Source organism: Centruroides sculpturatus, unplaced genomic scaffold, assembly GCF_000671375.1.
Source record: "Centruroides sculpturatus isolate CEXI.00-Female unplaced genomic scaffold, Cexi_2.0 scaffold1402, whole genome shotgun sequence".
Classification (NCBI taxonomy): domain Eukaryota; kingdom Metazoa; phylum Arthropoda; class Arachnida; order Scorpiones; family Buthidae; genus Centruroides; species Centruroides sculpturatus.
In genome coordinates, this window is record NW_019385509.1 from 10,704 (window position 1) to 38,284 (window position 27,581).

General features: G+C 25.6%; 1 protein-coding gene across 1 annotated transcript in view; it reads left to right on the plus strand.

Annotated features, from left to right (window-relative positions):
- The first annotated feature begins 3,159 nt into the window (after positions 1 to 3,159).
- Positions 3,160 to 27,581, plus strand: part of LOC111639665 (hemicentin-2-like) — a 62,475-nt gene continuing 38,053 nt past the window's right edge. The window contains exon 1 of the mRNA XM_023385579.1: positions 3,160 to 3,475. Within this exon, the coding sequence (XP_023241347.1) occupies positions 3,394 to 3,475 (82 nt within the window). The 5' untranslated portion in view covers positions 3,160 to 3,393. The remainder of the gene's footprint in view (positions 3,476 to 27,581) is intronic.

Here is a 27,581-nt window from a genome sequence, read left to right on the forward strand (position 1 = left end):
TTGTTAGACTTAATGTATAATTTAAATAAAATCATATAAACTATTGATATTTTTAAATTAGTGTCGAATATATGATTAAATCTTATACCTTAATCAGAATTCAATGTAATTATTCTGTTTAAGTTTCTTATTAAAACAGCTTTAATTACTTTATAATTTTATTTAAATCTTATTATTATTTTACTAAACGAAATTAGTTTAGTGAAAGTAATGATTATCTTTTAGTTTTTCTTTGAAAAACATCAAATAAAGTAGAAAGTTTGAAATAACCAATAAATAGTCTTTAGTAAAAGAACGTGGATGATTTATTGATCTCTTCTTTAGCACAGAATTCTATCATTTTAAACTTTATTAAGTCAATTTTCAAGATACCAGATATCTTGAGTGCAGTATATTACGAAAAGGAAGAGGGAAAAAATATATTTTTAATAGGTAAACTCCATCAAAATCATTCATTGTATACTATTTCAAAAAATTCATCTACCTTTTCTACATTATTCTAAAAAATATTCATAATAAAAAAAACTTTATTAAAATAACAAATAAATTACAATTATCTTTTCCATTTTTATAATAAATATTCCATACAAAACCTTAGCATAAATTACCCTTAGCGTAAACAATAACATTACCATAATTTTAATTACTTATTGTAAATTTATATAATAATAACAAATCTAATTAAGTGGGTGTTTCACTAATTATATTAATTTATAAAATATTTTATAATAACTCTTATAAAATTATTTACAAAATAAACGAGAATATCGATAATTAATACAATACTGTAAAGAACATTATTAATGATACAGTATATAAAGTATGGTCTATACATGTGTACCCTTAATAAAAATTAATGTGTATATGCTTTTAAATATTGTAATAATAATAAATAATTCATATAAAGATGTATTATTGACAAAATTCGAAAACGTATCTGCTTTCCTTCCATATATTTAATGATGATAATTCTAGTAAATAAATATTTTAATTCCATTTACAGATGTGATACAGTATACGGTATAAATCATATTAAGTAAAGAGTATCACTGCACGACATACTATTTTTATGGAATATGTAATGCATATAATAAAGAGAGTTATCAAATAACATACAACGAGATGTTTATGTATTACTATAGAAGTAATTCAACAACGCACTGTGACATAAATGTTTGCTTCAACATCATATGTAAGATAACCATTGTCGTAAGCAATACAATCAGTCTTTGTCCTAATCTCAAGTTATAAGGATTTCTGTTAATCTCAGCAGTAACCTCCTCACTTGTTTTCACTTCAGAAAAGGAAGAACAGGAGGAAAAAAATCATTATTTGGCTTTCTGGAGCGAAGAAGTGTAGAAAAGAATCTTATATCTACAATCGAAAAGATTCTTTTTCTTTCGTTTTAACTCAAGAATTTTAATCTATAAAACAATTTTACATTATTAAAATATTAAGTTTATATCTATGTAGCGAGAATGATCTATTTGATTTGCATTTTTTTCTTTCTCTAGTATGCCTAAAGTTGGTTAATTAATGAAGTCTAACTTTGACTAAAAGATGGTATGTTTTTCATTTGGTAATAGCCCTAGGATAGAAACATTCTGTTTGGAATGTTGCGAAGCAAATTTCTTCGATAAAATAATTACCCTAAGGAAATTCCATCAGATTTTTTTTCTGTTTACAACACTGTACATATGCAGTTTGATTCTTCTTCTTCGTCTTCTGTTTTTAATCGTCATCTTTTGTTGAATTCCTCAAGGAAAAGGTTTTATCAAAGAAAATTTTCATCTTATGATAATTTCTTATTCGTTGTATGATTATTGTAAACAAAATAATACTTACCAAAAAAAAAATGAAATTAAAAAAAGAAAACAAATCTCTAGAGGTGTAACAGATATGTTAATTTATTTATGATTATTAGGTATACGAAAAGTTTAAAAAAAATGCAAAAAATAATAATGGAAAACGTTTGTTGTGATTTTTTTTAAAATATTTGTTGTAAGATCGAAATAAATTTCTAAAGGGATAAACATATTTATAAACATTGAAATATTGTAAATTTATATACATTTTTGAATATTTAAATATTTAACAAGATATTATATTNATAAATAAATAAATAAATATATATATATATTTTAAAATTCTCTAAGAAATTTTTTCCCTGTAAAATTTCTATACTTTACAGCCATTCCGCGACTTAATTTATAGAGCTATACTTGCACATTAGCAACTTGTTATGTTTAATATGATAAAATTATAGACTCTATAATTTTTTTTATATATTCAATTTATCTTCTCTTATATTATAACTGTTATTGCTTAAAAGTTCAACTTTATAGTTTTTTCCTAGATTAATTTAAAGATGACTTTAGTTGAAATTTTCTTCTGTTTCATAAGTTAAAAAACATTTAGCAGTTAGCAAAGAAACTTTACAGCTACTTGTGTTATTGTCACTCCCAGATCACCTTTTGTCGAAGGTTTTTCTTTATTTCTGACGTCAAATGCACGTCGTTCGACAACTACTCTTTTTTTTCCTTTCTGTATCACCAAAACAATTCTTTTTTATACACGATTTACTCAAGCGAAGTGTTTAGCAGAAAGCTATAGCCCTTTCAGCAGAAGTGTCACATCTCTTAAATTCATTATCTACTTATTAAGAAAAAAAAAGCAGAGTTGAGGTTGTTACCAAAAGTGCCAATAACAGTGCAATTGGGTGGAGGGGTGGCAATAGTAAAGAATAAAAATCCCGGGAGATTTCGCGCGATATTTGAGTAGAAAATTTTTACTATTTAAAAATTCCTCTTACAAAAAAAAAGACTAAAGAAGCTGAAACTCATATGTAAATTTTTTTATTTTTAAATTGTTGTTTACCTTTAAATTTTTTTATATATAAAAAAGGAAATCTATAACGACAAAGACGAGAATAACGAGTAAAGAAATTTTTAGCAGAATTCGTGTATGAATTATCGAATAAAAAAAATTGATGCAATACAAATACGTCCGGTAAAAGAACAAAATAAATCGTTGAAGTAGCATCCAACAGAAAGTCTGAGTATAAACGCTGAGAAATATGGTCTGAAGCAGTGCTGAATCGATTTCTACACTCTCCCCTAGCTGAAGGAATGGTATCTTCCACATGCTGCACCAAAACGTTGAGACGGGGCTGAGCAGGCGTAAGTTAGTTGGAATACTTCTGATGACCCAGCAGGACATAGACTCGGCTAACTCTTCCAACTTATCTTTGGATTTTTAATAATAATATCAATACATAAAAATAATGGACAAATCGAATGACACGACGCTTGTGCATCTGTTGACTTCAACTGAAACTGTCCCTTTTTTTCTGAACAGTGAAAGCTAAAAAGTACCATAAAACACGTGGGAAGTATGTGGTCCGATAGAGTTAGTTGTTGGTTCTCGACCATAGTCTTTTCCTTTATTGCTCATCCGAGAGGATTGTTTTCTACAGGTAAGTGATACAGGTACATTCGCTAATGTTTCGCGCCTGTAAGATAATCTCAAATCGCTTTAACTATACGATAATTTTAAAATTAAATTTCGCCTTATATAATATATATATATATATATATATTATATAAGGATAATATATATATATTACGTGTTCGGAAATTAAAATAAAATAAAAATACGTGACGTTTAAATTAAATTACGTTTTGTAAATTTAAATTAATGTTAATAAACGGTTACAGGAAAAAATGATTTTTATATCGTAATGTTTAAATGATAAAAATTCATAAAAAAATAATCAAAATTTTATGGATTGGAGTAGATTACCCCTCGAAGAAAGTTTTTATTATTATTTTTTTTTCGAATATTCAAATTCTTAAACAACTTGTTTAACAGTGTTGTAAAATATAAGCAGAAGAATTTATATGCGGGAGGAGAGAAATTACTTACATGGTAGATAAGTGGATTTCGAGTCTGTAGCATTTTTGCTACCCCGAATATCTTTTTTTTCTTTTTTCTATTTTTCTCGTCGCAATTCTCTACTATTCGCCAAAAGCAATAAATCTACTGATTTAGGAACCGTATAAAATATCTGAAATATAAGCGCAGTCCAATTGCAAAACTTCTCCGGATGTTCTGAATGTATTTGAATTACTATCNAAGTTGCACTCAATCCATTGAACCTTTCTCGTATTTAACCTTACTATTACGCTACATTTAGTTTATGAAATGAATTATACAGATGATTAATGAATATATAAATTTACAATCTGAAAATCTATTAAAATTTCTAATGTTTACTTATTTTAAATCTTATTTTATATCTATGTTTTAACTTGCTTAATGATTTATAATGAAAATTTTAAAACATAAAAATGTAATTTATTGAGTAAAAATACTTTATATATATATTTTAAAATTCTCTAAGAAATTTTTTCCCTGTAAAATTTCTATACTTTACAGCCATTCCGCGACTTAATATTGCTTTAATTGCCGTTTACTTGTTTTAGTAATAATAATTTAAGTACTTTGTGGTAGCATACATTTCGTAATATCAGAATATGTTACAAAAATCAGATTAGCCTCTTATCTTCGGGCATGTAGATAAGTTGTGAAGTCGAAGGTACTAGAGATATATCAATAAAATACTATAAAAGCTTATCTCTGTTGAAGTTAACAGGTTCGAAAGCTGTAATAAAACAGCAAAGGGCTTTAAATATTCTTTATAAAATATGTCTTGTAAGTTTGATAGCATACTCTTCATCTTATTATTGTTTAAATATAATATTAAAAGAGCAGATGTGTTTCGTACGACAATGGCCATGTCAATTTTTTTCTTCGTTTTATTTAAAGGAGATTGATCATAGATAAATGCATAAAATTAATACTTTAACCGGTATTTGCACTCTAAAGACCTGAGCTAAATTACAAGTAAAGTTCATTAACTCTAAATGAAAATGCTGAAGTTAGCGAAAAGTCACATTGTCTATAAATTGAGATTCTGATAAAGTACAATACACTTTGCTTCTTCTTCTTCTTCTTTTTTTTCTAATTCATCTCGTTCAGTTGTTAATCTAATAGTTTGAAAGAATCACTTTCAAAAGAATAAAAAAATAAATATGATAAAAGCAAAAAATAATTAATTGGAATATTAATTAAAATAGATTTATAATAATAAATANAGTGCATTACATGGACATTGTTATAAATGTCCTCCATTGTACAAAGTAGTTTGTTATAAATATCTGTTGACAAGCTATAAACAATCAATAGGGTTTTAAACTCAATGTTAGAATTATACCCAACTGTTAGTGTTAGCGGCAGGTGAGGTTTGTTCGAACAGAAGTTCCTGATGCATGCGTAATGTCATTTTGCAATGCGAAGAATAACGTGCAGTGCATGCCGGTTCTAAATCAGTTACAGTTAGGTACTTGGGAGACTTGGCTAGGAGTAACGTAAGTAACTAAATTAAGAAAAAACAACTACAGATGACTTGGTTCTATTGGATATTGGAGATGTGTACGAATATGAATCGTACAAACGAAAAAAAAAGGTCGACAGGTTGCGCACGATATTCCTGGACAAAATTAATAATTTACCCGGACTGTTTGGATGAAAACCAGATGGGTGGTAACACTACCAACTGTTGCACAATGCCACCCTAATTGAGTCCTTAAATTTTATTTGCTTGTCTAACTCTCTGATCAATAGTAGTATTTTCTGTTACTGTAGTGAGTGATAAAGACAAAACTATTACTTTAAAATAAAAAAATAAATAAAATTTATGAAACTTTTTAAAAGAAATTACTACAGAAATTATACAAATTTTCATTATTTTTTAAAAGCTTATCAAAGTTACAATAATTTACTCCTGAGTGAGTCATACTTAATATAATTTATTCAGTAGTAAATTGTACAGAAGTTTTTGTTGTTTTTGTTTTTTTATTTAACTAATTTGCATTATTTTTCTTTGTGGAAATTTTTAAATTGTATGGATTTTACTTTTCTCTAGCATTTTCCACACATCGAGAGCAATATTCCTGAAGAATTTCATTAGTAGATAACTTTCATTTCAGATTTTAGTGGTTTCCTTCTGTACAAAAATATCCTTTGCCATTTTACCTACTCCCATTTTATTACATAATAATCCAATATATTAATCAAATAATTTTCTTTATGTTCCGCATTTAGCATACTCTCTTTCTGTCATAAAAAAAAGGTCAATGAGATTTAATTATCTTTCACTTCAAATGAAGTAAGATTATGTCAGAACCTTTTAAATAATTCCTTTTTATACATACTGTATAATGTTTTATTGAAATACTTTCATTTGTATTTAAAACAGCTGGAAAAAAAATAAATTTACATATAAAAATTTCTTTATTTAATACATTTAAATGGATTAAAACTAGGAAAATAAAAATGGAATTTTTATTTAACGAAATTAGATTTTTCAATTATGTTTTATAATCCAGACATGTAATATTTTATTTTTATTATTTTTTTAATAAATAATTTTAATATAAACGTGTTAAAAATTTCAAATATATAAATACTACTGCTGTGATAGAAAATCTTGTTAAAGCTAGTTAAAGACAAACATAGGATTACCTTTTTCAATTACGATTGTGATTGCTAAGTAGAATTTCTTTGTAATTGGAAAAACAATCATTGTCAATCAGCTTTGTTGCGATTAATGTTAATCCCCAAAACAGATTTTACTATTGTAAACGCTTAACTAACGCATTACGTGTTTGGAATCAGATAATTGAAAAATTAATTTTTACATTTTTATTAGAAATAAAGTCATTCTTCAATTATCTATACAATAAAATATACAAACATATATTCTTTTCCTTACTTTTTATTGTAGAAAAAAATATATATATAGAGACTTAAATATCAAATATTTAAAAAAATTTTCTTGTATATTTTTATCGTGAAGTAACATAGCAACAACAAAATGCACATAACATTTCTGTAGAGATACATTTTACTGAATTTAATGACTGTAAATATTTATGTATATATATATATACATTTTTTACTTTTGACTACCAACCAGACCACTTTAATAACTAAATTTCCTTATCTAGAGTCTCCTAAGGGGTTTGTTTAGTAAATACATTAAAGATTATAAAGTTCTAAAGTTATATTCTTAATTGCTAGAATTAATTTTTACACAATTTCCATTAAATAATGAAACAAGAGCAATAATTTGAAATTACTTGAAAACCCGATACTTAAATAGGATTTTAGTAATTACTAAATCTGATTCGAGTTTGGTATTAGTGGAATAATAGGTTTACCGATAATCGCAATATGTTATCAATCAGTGTGATCTATTATCTTAGTTTACTAGAATAACATCGCCTATTGGATTACATTTTCTTGTACTAAATAGATTGATTTATCATTATGAAATTTATTACTTGCAGCACTTTAAACAATAAATTTACTTTTCATAACTTTGTTTTTTTTCTTCTTCTTCTTTTTCTTTGATATGAGTTGCTAACTTGCCACTTGTTAAATAAGAAAGATAACTTATCCTTTGAGTAACAAACAATTCATTCGTATCACCATTTCTAGTGAAGCATGATCAGCTTGTATGGGTTTATCCTAGACTGCACAAGTCTCCTTACTTGCTTCCAATATTGTAGTACAGACTTTTATGGATCAATGTTATGCTTATTTTTATTGATTTCATAAACAATATAAACTTATTAATAGAAAATATATCTTAAATTTTATTTTATATGCGGGAGGAGAGAAATTACTTACATGGTAGATAAGTGGATTTCGAGTCTGTAGCATTTTTGCTACCCCGAATATCTTTTTTTTCTTTTTTCTATTTTTCTCGTCGCAATTCTCTACTATTCGCCAAAAGCAATAAATCTACTGATTTAGGAACCGTATAAAATATCTGAAATATAAGCGCAGTCCAATTGCAAAACTTCTCCGGATGTTCTGAATGTATTTGAATTACTATCTAACGATACCACCAAAGCATTTTTAGTTTTGCTTTTATTTTTTCCCCTTTTTGGTTTTTATTTTATTTTTTCTTTTCTTTTATTCTTATGGTTTATTTTCTAAAATGAAACTATATGTCATTTTATATTATATCAATAGAAAGAATATTTGGAATTCTGCATGTTTCCTATAGAGGAAATTAAATATACTTTGCTCGGCTCTCACTAAATTCACTTTAACAAACCGTTATGCCGTTTTGTATTGTCTACATTCATACTCCTAGAAGGTTTAAAATGATAAATAAATAAATAAATATATATATATATTTTAAAATTCTCTAAGAAATTTTTTCCCTGTAAAATTTCTATACTTTACAGCCATTCCGCGACTTAATATTGCTTTAATTGCCGTTTACTTGTTTTAGTAATAATAATTTAAGTACTTTGTGGTAGCATACANATATTCTGAATTATGCAGTTTTTAAGGCTGAAATCATTCCATAATTAAAGATTTATTTCTTTAAATGTCTGAAATATAGAAAATAACTCATTAAATAGAAAGCCTAGTAGAAAATTTACTTATTTTAAGAAGTTTTAGGAAGCAACTTTGACTAAAGACAAGAGTTAGAGAAAAGTATCAAAAAAAATCAATCGACATATGGATCAATATTCGGTCTGTGAGCATTAGATTGCACTATTTCAAGCAGATTGCATCATCTCTGACAATTTTGATTAAAGAAATGCTCAACCAAGTGGAATATTTACATCCCTCCAAATTGTATTGAATACTTCTGCATTTTTTCCCCCTCGTTTAAAATAAAAAAATAAATAAAATTTATGAAACTTTTTAAAAGAAATTACTACAGAAATTATACAAATTTTCATTATTTTTTAAAAGCTTATCAAAGTTACAATAATTTACTCCTGAGTGAGTCATACTTAATATAATTTATTCAGTAGTAAATTGTACAGAAGTTTTTGTTGTTTTTGTTTTTTTATTTAACTAATTTGCATTATTTTTCTTTGTGGAAATTTTTAAATTGTATGGATTTTACTTTTCTCTAGCATTTTCCACACATCGAGAGCAATATTCCTGAAGAATTTCATTAGTAGATAACTTTCATTTCAGATTTTAGTGGTTTCCTTCTGTACAAAAATATCCTTTGCCATTTTACCTACTCCCATTTTATTACATAATAATCCAATATATTAATCAAATAATTTTCTTTATGTTCCGCATTTAGCATACTCTCTTTCTGTCATAAAAAAAAGGTCAATGAGATTTAATTATCTTTGCAGCGACAATTATCTTTCACTTCAAATGAAGTAAGATTATGTCAGAACCTTTTAAATAATTCCTTTTTATACATACTGTATAATGTTTTATTGAAATACTTTCATTTGTATTTAAAACAGCTTACAAGTAATAACGTTGTAAAATGTTAAAATTCATTAACAACGATTACAATGGTTGGTACTTAATGAGGATTGATTCAAAATAATAAGAAATCTTACAAGATATAAATTTTCGCTTTATGTTTTTAAGCTATTTTAATAGCTAATTTTCTTAAAAAGAAGACAAAGTATATATAGGTTAATGAAAGATTGTAAAATTCGAAATTATTATTATCACATCAAAACAGAAAGGAAGAAGTGTAAAAATCTATAAAGACACTTTTCACTTTCATTAAATTATATAATTGGACAAATTTAAATCATTTTCTATCCGTCATAATTAGTAAAAATATTTGGGTTTTCGATATTTAATTTGATTTTAATGATAAAGTTTGGTAGCTTGTTATACAAGCTAGTAAACTACTTGTGTAGTGCAATGTTTGTAATTTTCTGCAGAATGACCAATTATGGTTGATAAGTGTCCCCTTGAGATCATCTACTTAACATCCTTCACAAAGTTCAAAACTATCTTCTTTAATAACATTATATTTTACTAAAATTCAAGTTGACTATCTATATTTATTTTATGCAAAACTTAATTAAATAAATATCATCTTGTATAACTTTAAAAATTAAATTGAGGTTTATATTAATTAATAAAAATGCGCGATAATAAAGTTTAAATACTTGATTAAAAATAAAAATAAGCATGTTTACATCTCAATAAATAAGAGTTTTGGTAATTATATTTTATAACTTTCTTTAATATTTCCCATTTATTAGTACATTTTCTCAAGTGAAGAATGCTGAATTTTCAGTTTTCTATATTCTCTTTTACAATAGAAATGCATTAAACTTTTGATGATTCAGCCAACCTAAGTAGTTTACAAATCATTCATCTCAGCATCACGCTACTTACAAACATTTTATCAAATAAACTTTATGCATACTTTGCTGATAACTATATTTTATCCTCATCATTAAATTCCGAACGTAATTAAATTAATGTATCATTGTAACGATTAAGAACATTCATATAAGACTATATAACAGATACCAAAAGTTATTAAATGTATAGTAACATGTAAAATTGCTTTTTGATTCATGAGGCGTAATGACCGAAAGTTTGTTTGTAATATAAACACGCACTATCTTAACTTCGAACCCTGTATTGTTTGATTAGTTATATAAAAGCCAGCACGTACTTAACACTTAATAACAAATTTTCTAACTCTCATCAATTAACTTAATCCTTTATGTCAACTGTAGACTTTATGTCTGCCGTAAATAATGGTAGACTATGGGATTACCTCCGAATCTTCTTCACATCGTATCAGAAGAACGTAAAATGAGAATAGTTGTATCGTTTATGGTGCAGCACAGCTATATACTGCTTTATCTGTGTTGATGAGCATGTGAACTAAATCATTGCAGGATGTGCTGATTCCTGTCGATAACAACAAAATCATGTTATGAATTACGTGAGAAGCAACCTCGTTAAGATACACACTTGCAATATATAAAAATTCTCACCATTTATTTTGACATTTCATCACCAAATTACATTTCAATTCTTTCTATTTTATTGGTAATATTCTATACAGATTTATGAAAAGTCTTGTAAATGTGAAAATAAATGAAGTACTGAATGCATACGAAATGAGTTATTAACTTTGTAATTATTTATAAAAACTTATGAATAATTTATTTCACTATTAAATTGTAAATAAAAAGTCTCTCGTAATTTTAAAGTGCTAAATTAAATATTTATTGTTTTTTAATACATATTTACCATTGCTAAATATTTCAAATGCATGAAACTTATTTTCGTTGTTTTATTTACTTAATAATAATTCTCGTAGATTTAACGGTAAATTGAAAATATAATTACAATTCATATGTAAAATATAAAGTTAATTATTAATGTAATTAATTTTATATGCTTCTTCAATTCGTAATTAGTTTTTATAAAGATTAAATCGCAAACGCACAGCGACGCGACGTCGCTGCACGGAATATTTAAGCGACTATTTAAAATGAACAACGAAGTAATAACAAAAACTAAAAGTAGTTTGAATAACTTGTAGAAACAAAATTTCCACAATAGCACTTACCCACAATGAACACTTCTTGAAATATCGCCGCTTTCATATCGTCGCAACGGGGACGACATGAAAGNTTACATTATCTATCGAATGCAAACATTGCTCAAATTTCTTAAACTTTTTTTCCTCCAAATTTATATCTTTGATCTTCTAATTAATGTTTATCTTTCCTCCACTTTTTCTGCTTTTTTTTTTTGCAGAAATTTCTCTGAAGCTTGTCTTTTTTACTTATATTTCTTTATTAGTTAGTACTTTCTTACTTTATAAAATATTTACCAAAAATTTAATCATGGTCTAAAAATAGTTTTTGTCATAAAAAAAAGGTCAATGAGATTTAATTATCTTTCACTTCAAATGAAGTAAGATTATGTCAGAACCTTTTAAATAATTCCTTTTTATACATACTGTATAATGTTTTATTGAAATACTTTCATTTGTATTTAAAACAGCTTACAAGTAATAACGTTGTAAAATGTTAAAATTCATTAACAACGATTACAATGGTTGGTACTTAATGAGGATTGATTCAAAATAATAAGAAATCTTACAAGATATAAATTTTCGCTTTATGTTTTTAAGCTATTTTAATAGCTAATTTTCTTAAAAAGAAGACAAAGTATATATAGGTTAATGAAAGATTGTAAAATTCGAAATTATTATTATCACATCAAAACAGAAAGGAAGAAGTGTAAAAATCTATAAAGACACATTTCACTTTCATTAAATTATATAATTGGACAAATTTAAATCATTTTCTATCCGTCATAATTAGTAAAAATATTTGGGTTTTCGATATTTAATTTGATTTTAATGATAAAGTTTGGTAGCTTGTTATACAAGCTAGTAAACTACTTGTGTAGTGCAATGTTTGTAATTTTCTGCAGAATGACCAATTATGGTTGATAAGTGTCCCCTTGAGATCATCTACTTAACATCCTTCACAAAGTTCAAAACTATCTTCTTTAATAACATTATATTTTACTAAAATTCAAGTTGACTATCTATATTTATTTTATGCAAAACTTAATTAAATAAATATCATCTTGTATAACTTTAAAAATTAAATTGAGGTTTATATTAATTAATAAAAAAGTTTTTTTTGTTTTTCCTTCATTATATACAACGTATAAATTTAAAATTAATTTATAAATATATTTTCAAGTTTAAATTTGATTGAATTTTTATTTTTTAAGATAAATTTCTTGATGTTTTTCTTGAAAAATTTTGCATTAAAATATACTTCTTATACGTAAATTCGTACAAGACATATTTACTTACATTGTACAATAAATATAGGTGTACAATCTACTTTATGTTTGAAAGATTCATATATATATATATATTTTTTTTTTCTTATAAAATATAGGTATTAAAATATATATGCATTGAAAATCTGAAGTATTTTCTTTATAAACACCCTTAAAATATAGTGTTTGTTTCTAAAAATAGGATTTCAAATCAAGCATTAATATAAAATTTGCATGATTGCCAAAGTCTGGAGGAAACAACAATATATACATATAAAAAAATGAATATTTTATATTCTTATCACATGACAAAAATTCGTTATAAATGCAAAAACGCATACTTATCGACGAAAATTTTAAAATTTTAATAAATCACCCGAGGCTAAGTAGAATTTAATCTTAAAAGTTAAAGTTTCTATTCGAATAAATAAATATATATATATTTAAATTCTAAAGTAAGATATATTTTAATTAAAAATGAAAATTAAATTTTAGATTAAAGAGTAAAGTCATAATGATATAATAAATCTTCGGCGAATAAACTAAAGTAAAAGAAGAAAATCTCATCGAAATCAATGACAAAGTAAACTGCGGAAGGTCTACAATTTCTCACTTAAACCTGCCATCGACAACACAAAATATTACAAAACCACTTGGCATAGCCTGAGTTTGACAATGATATCAGGAAAGACGTTGCCCCTGCACATTTTCAGGATATATCGACTGCTATATGGATAAAGTTGCACTCAATCCATTGAACCTTTCTCGTATTTAACCTTACTATTACGCTACATTTAGTTTATGAAATGAATTATACAGATGATTAATGAATACATAAATTTACAATCTGAAAATCTATTAAAATTTCTAATGTTTACTTATTTTAAATCTTATTTTATATCTATGTTTTAACTTGCTTAATGATTTATAATGAAAATTTTAAAACATAAANAATAAATAAAAATTCTATAAAAGTCGTACATAATTAAACGAATAATTATAAATTTTAATGAATAAATCTAAGAGATGAGAAAACTAAGCAGCTCTTGTTTGATTAATTTAGTCGTTAGCGGAGAAGAAAGGAATATTTATATATATAAATATGTGCACCTATTGAGAAAATTAATTTTATTAATGTTTACTGGTACTACTTCTATATAGAGATTGTTGTGGTTCTATTCTAAAACAAATGATCAAAAATTTGAATATTTTAACGACTATTTTCAAACTTTAAATATCAATAGATTGTTTACATTGAAAATTTTATTCGTTAGTCAATTATTAATAATATACAAATACATATAAATATGTATATTTGTACTAATACTATATAATGTACAATAGACAAAGTCGTAACAGTTCCAGGGTATATCGGTGATATATTTATAATTTTAACCAGTTTTAACATTTTAAGTGTAAATATAAGTGTAAATAAAATATACACTGAAAGTTTCTTTCTTCTTTAGTTTTTAATAATATATACGCGTGTGTATATATAGAGAGATACTCATTGGAAGAATTAATTTTATTAGTGTCTCCTGGTTCTATTAATATGTGTAATAGAGAAAGTTATTGCGCCATTCTAGATTATATAATTGATATTTTAAGTATTTTAATGACCATTTTCATATGTCAAATGTTAATACAGTTGAACCTCTAATAACGACCTCCTCCCAATAACGAACACCTCTAAATAGAGTCCATTTTTGAACAAAGATTACTACAAATAACTTCAAAACAACGATAATTTTTTTGTGTGTTTCTTCAGTGGCTATTGTTTAAAGATTGGATTATATAACTCTATATTTACATGCTTTTTTTACTTACTTTAAATGCTAATATTTATATATCAAATACTAAGAAAAATAAAATTTTTTTAAATGTTCTTATATTTTCTGATTAATTTTTCAGTAATAAATAAACAAAATATGATAAAAAAAATAATANATTCTTATTTTTTTTTTAAGATTGATTAATTCAAGAACAAAATTGATTTCGTGTAAAAGTTTATGAATAAACTTCTGATAATATCAGTCTTTACAGATTAGTAAATGAATTTTAAGAGAACTTAAAACTGTAGAGAAGCGAGCTGAATAAATAAATGGTAAATTTATATTCTAGAAAATTATCCAAGGCAAAATGTAGCTTATCAATGATCCAAAGAATAATTAGTATGCTAATTCTAATGATATTTAGATGAGTGTAAGATGGTATAAATATGTTTGATTTTGCACAAATTTATCATATTTCTCTCGCGTTATTTTTAAAAGAAAGATATTTCTTTTTATCACATTAATAACTCCACAAACATTTTTGTAAATTTATCTTACAGAACGTAACATAAATTTTGACTTTAAGAAACTAAGAGCATTTGTTACACTACGTTATAATGAATAATTTTTGTTTAGTGTTGTCTTATTCTCGAGTTTTAATTTATTTATGAAGGAGAAAAAACGAGGTGTTATATGAGAAAAATGCAAAACAAAATCTGTAACTTTATTAACACAGTAAATTTTAATTTTCTCTTAATGAAATTAAATAAGCAAAATTACCTCCGAGAGATAATCTTCAATATTGCACAAGATTTTAACCAAATATGTTTTCCAACTAGATTTCTGAAACTAATTACTTGGTTTGTTATTTTTACAACAAATAGTTAATTAAAACTAATGCCTTTAGGTTAAAAGACGTAAATGTCAACAGTACTTAGTGATTAATCTATCTGGACCTCATGAATTTTAACATTACACATCTTATTCTTGATGTAATGTTCTGATTATAATTAGTAAAAGATTTACTAAAATCCTATAATTATATTACTCGTGGATTACATTTTGAACAAATATCGTATGCTAGAAAGAATTTTTAGCTCTTTTAAATTATTTTCTATTTTTTAATTCGTTCCCTCTTCTATATGCATATGTATATATATTTTATTTTGAACAATTCCTTTTTCTCTAGAAGCTTTTTTTTCAATATATCCATTTCTTGTTATATTTTTTCTTATTTTGTTTTTTACACATCCATATTCTTTTATGTAAATTCTAAAATTTCAAACCTCTTATCAAAGAATACAAAGAGGGAAACTACTTAAAATATAGTAAAAAATTCAGAAAATAATACTTTACAGTTTCTCCCTATCCAATAAAGCGATAACAACTGATAAATTTATTTTAAAGAAAGGATAAAAATAAAATTCTAATATTAAAATTGATATCTTTGCAGAAAATAACTGCTTTTAGTAAATAGAATGTTTGTTATATTTCTTCGACTTTACTCTTTTGCTAATATTAAAAATATTTTTTAAAAAAAAACGAAGAAAAAATAAAATAAAATTCGAAAATAACAAGCTCAGATAATGCTTAATGACAGAAAAGGTATTTTAAAAGTAAGAACTGTTTAATGACAGCTAACCATTAGGGAAATTTTGTCTCTTTGTAACATTTGCATATTTCATGATGTAATAGGTTAGGTTTACTATTGGACTAATCGTTTTCTTTCTAACGTATACTTTCAGTAAAAGACATTCGATAAGTAAACGTTTAAATATTCTCAAAGGCAACAACATGTATACATACGGATGACAGCACGCACCAATATTAAGTCACGCACGTCAGTACCTTAGTAATATCACTTGAATTATTCACCTTCTTTCGTGCTAATAACACCTATGAAGTCTTGAGGGAGTTGGTCTACATCATTTTCGTGAAAGTGAGAAGATAAACGTGAACGTGAATTGGTATTTTATTGCATTATGTATTGCAGTTTTGTGGTTGCTACGCTTCTATCTACTTCAATTAGACATGCTTTTTGAAAAATTATATATTGAAATAGTCTACATTTAGAAATATTCTTTTTTCGGTTAAAGAAAAATAAAATTGAACGAGAAAATTTTTATCATGAAATCGTCGCAATGCCGGACGGCAATTTTTAATCATATTTTAAATTTATTTAATTTAAAATATATGCTTTCCACCTCAAATTAGTAGTGTCTTGCCCCTGTAAATCATACTTTTTCCGATAGCAACGGAGTCATGCCTGTCATTTATGTAAATCCGTTCTAGGATAAATATTTGAATTGAAATCACATAACTACCGATTTAGATAGGAAGTTCATGTATAGTTATATAAGGCCTCCTCACTCTAAACTTTNCTTGCCCCTGTAAATCATACTTTTTCCGATAGCAACGGAGTCATGCCTGTCATTTATGTAAATCCGTTCTAGGATAAATATTTGAATTGAAATCACATAACTACCGATTTAGATAGGAAGTTCATGTATAGTTATATAAGGCCTCCTCACTCTAAACTTTCGATATATGGTCTCGACTTTCATCTATCTAACACCGTCCTCGAGATTAAGGAAGGTCAGACATACAGACGAACTACAGTGGGAATTTATAAGTCTACAATTTTTGTTTCAAATTGTAGTCTAAAAATATACTAAAAGTAAAATTCGCTTTAGAAAATTTTTTAAAAATTTCTCATATTCACTTCATTGAATATCTAAGTGATTTTTAATGACGAATATTTATAATGGTATCTTTAAATTGAAAAATCTCAAAGCTGTGTGATTAAAATGAAATTAAGTAAACAACTTATACGAATAAATCGTAAAACTAATTTAAATTTTCTTAAAATTAATTCATAAAAATTTATAAACGAAACCTGAGGGTGATCCTTCAAAAGAATTAAAAGTCTTCTTTCATAACATAGAACAACTTCTAGAAAATTGAAGATGTCTTATCGTCAGATGAATATGTTTATGAAATATTTACAGTCTTTTTTATTGTTTATGTACACGTAGGTTTAATATTAGTGTATATTATAAAGGATATAATATGCTGGAAGTCGTACTAACTGTTTTCTTTTTCAACATAGACAGCTATAAGAAAAGAGTGACAGCAAAGATATACTAGAGTGGATCTCCGATAATGTGACAGCTCAATATCTATTGTTGAATTATTCAGATGTCGCACAGTACATTTTAGAAGCGGTCTTAAGTCAAAGATAAAATAAATTGAGAAAAAATTATTAAGATACATTCTAAAATTCTAATTGATAAATTATGTATTTCATCATTGTATATTCTGTCACCATATTATTTTCTTTATTCGATAACGTCCAACAAAATGATATTCTTATTTTTTTTTTAAGATTGATTAATTCAAGAACAAAATTGATTTCGTGTAAAAGTTTATGAATAAACTTCTGATAATATCAGTCTTTACAGATTAGTAAATGAATTTTAAGAGAACTTAAAACTGTAGAGAAGCGAGCTGAATAAATAAATGGTAAATTTATATTCTAGAAAATTATCCAAGGCAAAATGTAGCTTATCAATGATCCAAAGAATAATTAGTATGCTAATTCTAATGATATTTAGATGAGTGTAAGATGGTATAAATATGTTTGATTTTGCACAAATTTATCATATTTCTCTCGCGTTATTTTTAAAAGAAAGATATTTCTTTTTATCACATTAATAACTCCACAAACATTTTTGTAAATTTATCTTACAGAACGTAACATAAATTTTGACTTTAAGAAACTAAGAGCATTTGTTACACTACGTTATAATGAATAATTTTTGTTTAGTGTTGTCTTATTCTCGAGTTTTAATTTATTTATGAAGGAGAAAAAACGAGGTGTTATATGAGAAAAATGCAAAACAAAATCTGTAACTTTATTAACACAGTAAATTTTAATTTTCTCTTAATGAAATTAAATAAGCAAAATTACCTCCGAGAGATAATCTTCAATATTGCACAAGATTTTAACCAAATATGTTTTCCAACTAGATTTCTGAAACTAATTACTTGGTTTGTTATTTTTACAACAAATAGTTAATTAAAACTAATGCCTTTAGGTTAAAAGACGTAAATGTCAACAGTACTTAGTGATTAATCTATCTGGACCTCATGAATTTTAACATTACACATCTTATTCTTGATGTAATGTTCTGATTATAATTAGTAAAAGATTTACTAAAATCCTATAATTATATTACTCGTGGATTACATTTTGAACAAATATCGTATGCTAGAAAGAATTTTTAGCTCTTTTAAATTATTTTCTATTTTTTAATTCGTTCCCTCTTCTATATGCATATGTATATATATTTTATTTTGAACAATTCCTTTTTCTCTAGAAGCTTTTTTTTCAATATATCCATTTCTTGTTATATTTTTTCTTATTTTGTTTTTTACACATCCATATTCTTTTATGTAAATTCTGAAATTTCAAACCTCTTATCAAAGAATACAAAGAGGGAAACTACTTAAAATATAGTAAAAAATTCAGAAAATAATACTTTACAGTTTCTCCCTATCCAATAAAGCGATAACAACTGATAAATTTATTTTAAAGAAAGGATAAAAATAAAATTCTAATATTAAAATTGATATCTTTGCAGAAAATAACTGCTTTTAGTAAATAGAATGTTTGTTATATTTCTTCGACTTTACTCTTTTGCTAATATTAAAAATATTTTTTTTAAAAAAACGAAGAAAAAATAAAATAAAATTCGAAAATAACAAGCTCAGATAATGCTTAATGACAGAAAAGGTATTTTAAAAGTAAGAACTGTTTAATGACAGCTAACCATTAGGGAAATTTTGTCTCTTTGTAACATTTGCATATTTCATGATGTAATAGGTTAGGTTTACTATTGGACTAATCGTTTTCTTTCTAACGTATACTTTCAGTAAAAGACATTCGATAAGTAAACGTTTAAATATTCTCAAAGGCAACAACATGTATACATACGGATGACAGCACGCACCAATATTAAGTCACGCACGTCAGTACCTTAGTAATATCACTTGAATTATTCACCTTCTTTCGTGCTAATAACACCTATGAAGTCTTGAGGGAGTTGGTCTACATCATTTTCGTGAAAGTGAGAAGATAAACGTGAACGTGAATTGGTATTTTATTGCATTATGTATTGCAGTTTTGTGGTTGCTACGCTTCTATCTACTTCAATTAGACATGCTTTTTGAAAAATTATATATTGAAATAGTCTACATTTAGAAATATTCTTTTTTCGGTTAAAGAAAAATAAAATTGAACGAGAAAATTTTTATCATGAAATCGTCGCAATGCCGGACGGCAATTTTTAATCATATTTTAAATTTATTTAATTTAAAACATATGCTTTCCACCTCAAATTAGTAGTGTCTTGCCCCTGTAAATCATACTTTTTCCGATAGCAACGGAGTCATGCCTGTCATTTATGTAAATCCGTTCTAGGATAAATATTTGAATTGAAATCACATAACTACCGATTTAGATAGGAAGTTCATGTATAGTTATATAAGGCCTCCTCACTCTAAACTTTCGATATATGGTCTCGACTTTCATCTATCTAACACCGTCCTCGAGATTAAGGAAGGTCAGACATACAGACGAACTACAGTGGGAATTTATAAGTCTACAATTTTTGTTTCAAATTGTAGTCTAAAAATATACTAAAAGTAAAATTCGCTTTAGAAAATTTTTTAAAAATTTCTCATATTCACTTCATTGAATATCTAAGTGATTTTTAATGACGAATATTTATAATGGTATCTTTAAATTGAAAAATCTCAAAGCTGTGTGATTAAAATGAAATTAAGTAAACAAAATAACGATTAAAGTATTTAATTCTTGTAATTGTGTAAGATTTTCTATTTTAGAAAAATATATAAATATAATTATATAAATAAAGATCACAAGGATATTTTTATCTTTTAAATCTCTCTTTAAACTTATAAGAAAGTAGAAAAAAAGGATTTCTACTCATTAAATTTTTATAAAATAATAAATAATTAACAATTTTATTCAGTAAGAATCTTGTTTAATCTTCCTAATAACATGCAATTTTCTTTACTTAAAGATTAGTAACTTCCCTCTTTGAATAAGAAAAATTCCAATTTTCTAAATTCATAGGAAATTGTATAATGAATATTTTTATGTAATTATAAAATTTTAAATGAAAGTTATCGCAAGAAATGTTAAATGTTGTTTATTCAATATAATTAATAAAAATCTGGAAAAAATGAAAATCGACCCGATTAAACGAAATTCAATCATCCAACAAACAAAATGATATTTTGAATTAGCAATCGATGTGTCAATACAATTACATGCACCAAAAATTTAACACTGCACAACATCCGATTTACTTCACATTACATTTCCATTTTGAAAGGTTATTAAAGTAAAATTCACTTAGGATCGACATTGATTAGTCGCTAAGTGATAAAATTGCAACTATATCGAAGAATGGTTGCAAAGGGAGCAAAGTTTAAGAATTAATTCACAATTTTTTTTCATTTTTAAACTGTAAAGTTACACTAGTCACCTTATTTTCCACTTTGCCAGTTTAATCGACGTAAAGGGAATTAATCCTGTCTCTATTCTTGAAATAAAAGAAAGGATTGCAGAGCATTAACTTTCAAGTACTAACGATTGTTCGATGAGTTAAGTGCAATTACACAAGAAACTCACTATGTGCCTGTGTTTGTGTGAAAATAACCCGACTCCATTATCGAAAGAAACAAGGAAGTTTCTGAAGAGGGAATACCATTTAATACTCCTCAGAGGTCATTAGTGACGATACTCGTCGCCTAAGAGATGTAAAAGAGGAGCAATTTTAATGACCTGCCATTTGGTTTCGCACCGGATGGTGTATCTATTAGATCATGGACATACGAGAGAAGATATAACTGAATAAGGATTACGTAGATACTAATAATGTTTCCCATTTTGTATCGTGTGTCTGTGTATTATCTGTTTGTGTTCAATAGTTTGTGATCATCTACTCTGCTGATGATATCGCGAAAGGCAACGGAAAATCCTTACAAAGTGGACAGTGTGGTCACTTCCTGTGGACGTGTATAGCATTATTGGCCAAGATGAAATTCATTTGTGGCCCTCTTCTTTTTTTATTTCCTGTCATTTTCTTCCAAAACTTCTTAACTTTGTTACTGTTATTACTGATGCATTTCGCCAAGAAAACGGTTTTTCGAAAGGAAGAAATGTCGAGTTTAACAGACTTTTAGCTATTTCTGGAAAACAATAATCTAGAAAATACTGTATTAAAACTTTATTCTATAAGCTTTAGAGTAAGTGTAAAGTTCTAAAACTTTTGTTATATCTTTCAATTTTATTTATAGAAATTTAAAGATAAAACTATTACATATTAATTGTTAAAATATATGTAAAATTTATAAATACATTAATAAATCATTTTAAAATAATTATTTACTCATTAATTTATTTTTAAATAAGCATTTCATTTTATACAATTTTTAAAACATTAAATTAACAGAACGTATCTAAAATTATTCAATAATATTTTAAAAATTTAACGATTATTAAATTCACACAAGTTATTTTATAATTTATTATAAAAATTGTTTTTTGTAAGGATTACTATTATTAAAATGCATATTACTGTTTTGTTTTCAAGTTAAAAACTTATTTATTAAGCATTTTGATATATTATTTTATTATTATTGTTTTTTTTTTAAATTCTTTTGAGAAAATAGAATATTTATCATAATGTTTTTAAAGATAAATGAACTTGTTTCGTTTTATAAAGTAATGCAATACATAAAGAGTCAACAGCTTATTATTTTACTTTGAATAATTTATCTTGTTTAGATATATTCACTTTAAATATGCAAATTTTCTATTGATCTGTTTAGAAACAGTTGTAATTTCTCATCCACATAAGCAATTTCTTAGAATGGATAAATTGTGTTTTGTTGTTTAACATTAAAAAATTACATACAAAAATTTCAGTATAACTTTTTTCTTTCTTTTTTTCGTTTAAAGTAAACAAATTACAAATATTTACATTTTTATGAAACAATTAGGAAGTATTTTAATGTTTTTATCAATTTCTTTTCAATTACTACGATTTTATTTATTTATTCTTTATTTTTAAAATTGTAATTTTGTTAATTTTATTGTTTGGTTATTTATTTATCATTATTAACATTTTTATTGTTTTCTATTGAAAAGTTTCATGAAAATTTAATTTTATCATGATTTTTCTTTCTTGAAAAGTTCTATAACGACAAGGCTTATTTCTAGGATAATGTGATATGGATCCCAAAGATCAATTGGTGAGAGTGCTAAGTCCAATTCAGGCATTCCAATCTTCTGTTTTGTATAAAAAAAAAAAAAAACTTGAAGTAGAGGTGAACTCAAAGTCCAATTTCTTAACTGTCAGTTGACAGTAGATTGTAAAGTAATGAAGGATTATAGGTTGTGTGGTCACGTGGCTTCCGTTTCAGTGTACGATTTGAATGAAAAATATAAAGAAAAACTAACACTATTGTACGCACTGAAAATGTCTGTTCTTGAAAAAGTGCTCAAAAGTCATCCATCAATGTCTGTAGTAAAATCATTCTTATCAAGGAATAGGTATTTCTACTTTCATTTTTTCTTTCCTCCCCACTTATACCGTGAAGCACTAACTTGTCGCCTGGAACTTGTTCCCTTCTCTACTTTAAAGATACTATTCGTTGATATATTTGCATTTTTGTGCTAGAAAACTTTGTGCTGAATTGCAATTTTTTTCCTTCTTTCTATCGAAGAAAATGGCAAATCCCTGTAAGAATTTTGCATTTGCAACTAACAATAAGATTTTTCTGAGAAAATTATTTTCTTTACCGCAATCATTTTTGTTACTCTTCTTTGTGTTTCTATCGTAGCGAGGGTGCTGCAACATTACAAAAAAAAAACAGGAAAAAAGAAAAGAAAAAATAGAACGTATAGCCAATAATTGCGATTAAATTGCTTTCGCCTCTGAAGATAAAATGATTGAAATAATGGTATAACTTCGATAATTATCCTGTAGACTAGAATTTTTCTTATAATCACTACTTTTTATTTTACACAGTTATACTAGATATATATGTGGATATATGGCATGGCTTTCACAATTAATTAATAAAAATGCGCGATAATAAAGTTTAAATACTTGATTAAAAATAAAAATAAGCATGTTTACATCTCAATAAATAAGAGTTTTGGTAATTATATTTTATAACTTTCTTTAATATTTCCCATTTATTAGTACATTTTCTCAAGTGAAGAATGCTGAATTTTCAGTTTTCTATATTCTCTTTTACAATAGAAATGCATTAAACTTTTGATGATTCAGCCAACCTAAGTAGTTTACAAATCATTCATCTCAGCATCACGCTACTTACAAACATTTTATCAAATAAACTTTATGCATACTTTGCTGATAACTATATTTTATCCTCATCATTAAATTCCGAACGTAATTAAATTAATGTATCATTGTAACGATTAAGAACATTCATATAAGACTATATAACAGATACCAAAAGTTATTAAATGTATAGTAACATGTAAAATTGCTTTTTGATTCATGAGGCGTAATGACCGAAAGTTTGTTTGTAATATAAACACGCACTATCTTAACTTCGAACCCTGTATTGTTTGATTAGTTATATAAAAGCCAGCACGTACTTAACACTTAATAACAAATTTTCTAACTCTCATCAATTAACTTAATCCTTTATGTCAACTGTAGACTTTATGTCTGCCGTAAATAATGGTAGACTATGGGATTACCTCCGAATCTTCTTCACATCGTATCAGAAGAACGTAAAATGAGAATAGTTGTATCGTTTATGGTGCAGCACAGCTATATACTGCTTTATCTGTGTTGATGAGCATGTGAACTAAATCATTGCAGGATGTGCTGATTCCTGTCGATAACAACAAAATCATGTTATGAATTACGTGAGAAGCAACCTCGTTAAGATACACACTTGCAATATATAAAAATTCTCACCATTTATTTTGACATTTCATCACCAAATTACATTTCAATTCTTTCTATTTTATTGGTAATATTCTATACAGATTTATGAAAAGTCTTGTAAATGTGAAAATAAATGAAGTACTGAATGCATACGAAATGAGTTATTAACTTTGTAATTATTTATAAAAACTTATGAATAATTTATTTCACTATTAAATTGTAAATAAAAAGTCTCTCGTAATTTTAAAGTGCTAAATTAAATATTTATTGTTTTTTAATACATATTTACCATTGCTAAATATTTCAAATGCATGAAACTTATTTTCGTTGTTTTATTTACTTAATAATAATTCTCGTAGATTTAACGGTAAATTGAAAATATAATTACAATTCATATGTAAAATATAAAGTTAATTATTAATGTAATTAATTTTATATGCTTCTTCAATTCGTAATTAGTTTTTATAAAGATTAAATCGCAAACGCACAGCGACGCGACGTCGCTGCACGGAATATTTAAGCGACTATTTAAAATGAACAACGAAGTAATAACAAAAACTAAAAGTAGTTTGAATAACTTGTAGAAACAAAATTTCCACAATAGCACTTACCCACAATGAACACTTCTTGAAATATCGCCGCTTTCATATCGTCGCAACGGGGACGACATGAAAGTTTATTATATATAAAAGAAATGCAATAAAAAAACTTTTCTCTTTTATCATGTAAAAATGTATACGTTTTATAGGAAATGCAATTTTTTCCAATATTTTTGTATATCTAGATCAATATTATTTGTTAAATTTGAGATACTTTACGCTAAGCGACCCGCGATGCGTTATATCTTGCTTCGAATGAGGAAGAACGTGAAGAAGATTGGATCATTGTCCTTATGGACAAAAACAAAATTTCTTTAAAAGAATTTTACAAAAATAAATACTACTAAAAATATAAATTTTAAATAATAAATAAAACCTTATAAACTTTTATTAATTAAACGTTTAATTTAACGATTCCTTTTATAACTAATTTATTAGATTTCTATACGTTGATATAAGTGTTTAAATTAAATTAATTTATTAAATATCAATTAAAATTGCTTTATTTTATTTAAAATTGTTACAAAGTAGATATATTTTTATGTCTTTTTAACGCATTTTACTCGAAACTGTAAAAGTCGTTTAACCTTTTTCCATTAGTTATAATCTAGTACTATTACAAGTTTCCTTTTTTAGCAGCAAGCTTTAGCAGTATAGTTCTCTCCTTATCACAAAATGTTTTACGATTGATGATGTTGACGTTTAAAGTATTTATTGTATGTAGTATTTGTAGTATCACTGTTTATTTGAACAATAATCTATGGCACTTACGTTTAATTTATATGTAGAGTAAACGGAACCTGAAGTAACGTTAGGAACAAAGTTTAAGTAGATTTCGTGTTTATGTATAGTATTATTATTTCTCAATGCTTGCTTAAAGATAAGAGATTTATGTGCATTATTTAGTTTGTTCTCTTACCCAAATTACAATATAAAATGTCTTTTTTTAAAGTTTATGCCTGAGTATCGCATCGCACCTCATCGCTACGTGTCGCTTCACTTTAATAAAAGAAAACAATTAATTAATTATATATTTATTAAACTTTAATGTTGTGTACAGAATAAATTATGTAAAATTTTTATAGCCTATAATTTAAGAATAATATTAAACTAATCATGCATCATTGCTAGTTAATAATGATGAATTTCGAAAGATACTTTTGACTTTCATTTTAAACTAAGGAAATTCTCTTGAAAGAATTTAATTAAAGATGATAAAAAAGCAATGAATTAAGCTTATATTTTTATGATTGAGTAAAGACAAATTGCATTAGATCGAACAAAAGACAGAAACAATAAAAAAAGTAATGAATCGAAAAGAAAAGTCTTCGATCAGAAACACTCGCTACTTTTATTATGGTTATTAATGAATAAAAGTGTCTATGAACTTTTTAAAATTTTAAAATAGCCATATAATTGGTTTTTTTAAAGGGGAGAAAAAGTAAAATTTACGTGAGTATAATCTATAAACGATAAAAAAAATTCTCTATAAATATTTATTAAATAGATCGAATATTAATAATTCATAAAGGATCATTGTAAGATTTTTATATCAATTATTAATTTCAATTTAAAGAATATATATTTCCATAAAGATGAAATTACCTACAAAAAACCGTAAAAATTATCATTAAATATTTGAAGGAATAATGTTTGCTATGAAAATTTAATAGAATGAGTTACGGAATGAATGATAAATATCCATAAAATATATAATAAAATTTTAATGGAAAATGCTTTATCAGTCTTAAAAATGATAGATAATTCCCTAGCTTTGGATAATTTGTATATTCGCTTGAAGATAATGTTAATTACTATGTTTAGAGATTAATTTCCTGATTGGATTTTTTATTCTCTTTAGAAATTAAACATTATAACGAATAATAGGGGCATTCTTTTATCCAGAAAACATTTTATTTTTTGAAAAATTTTATTAATAAGTTTACTTTACTAAATTCTATAACTCAGTGTTTATTATAGAATTAAATGTATTTATGGAGTATCAATTAAAATTATTTGATTTTTATTTAAAGTTGTTTTTATCTATAAATTTATTTAAAATAATATAAATTATATTTTAAAGTATTTAGCATGTGAACTAAATCATTGCAGGATGTGCTGATTCCTGTCGATAACAACAAAATCATGTTATGAATTACGTGAGAAGCAACCTCGTTAAGATACACACTTGCAATATATAAAAATTCTCACCATTTATTTTGACATTTCATCACCAAATTACATTTCAATTCTTTCTATTTTATTGGTAATATTCTATACAGATTTATGAAAAGTCTTGTAAATGTGAAAATAAATGAAGTACTGAATGCATACGAAATGAGTTATTAACTTTGTAATTATTTATAAAAACTTATGAATAATTTATTTCACTATTAAATTGTAAATAAAAAGTCTCTCGGAATTTTAAAGTGCTAAATTAAATATTTATTGTTTTTTAATACATATTTACCATTGCTAAATATTTCAAATGCATGAAA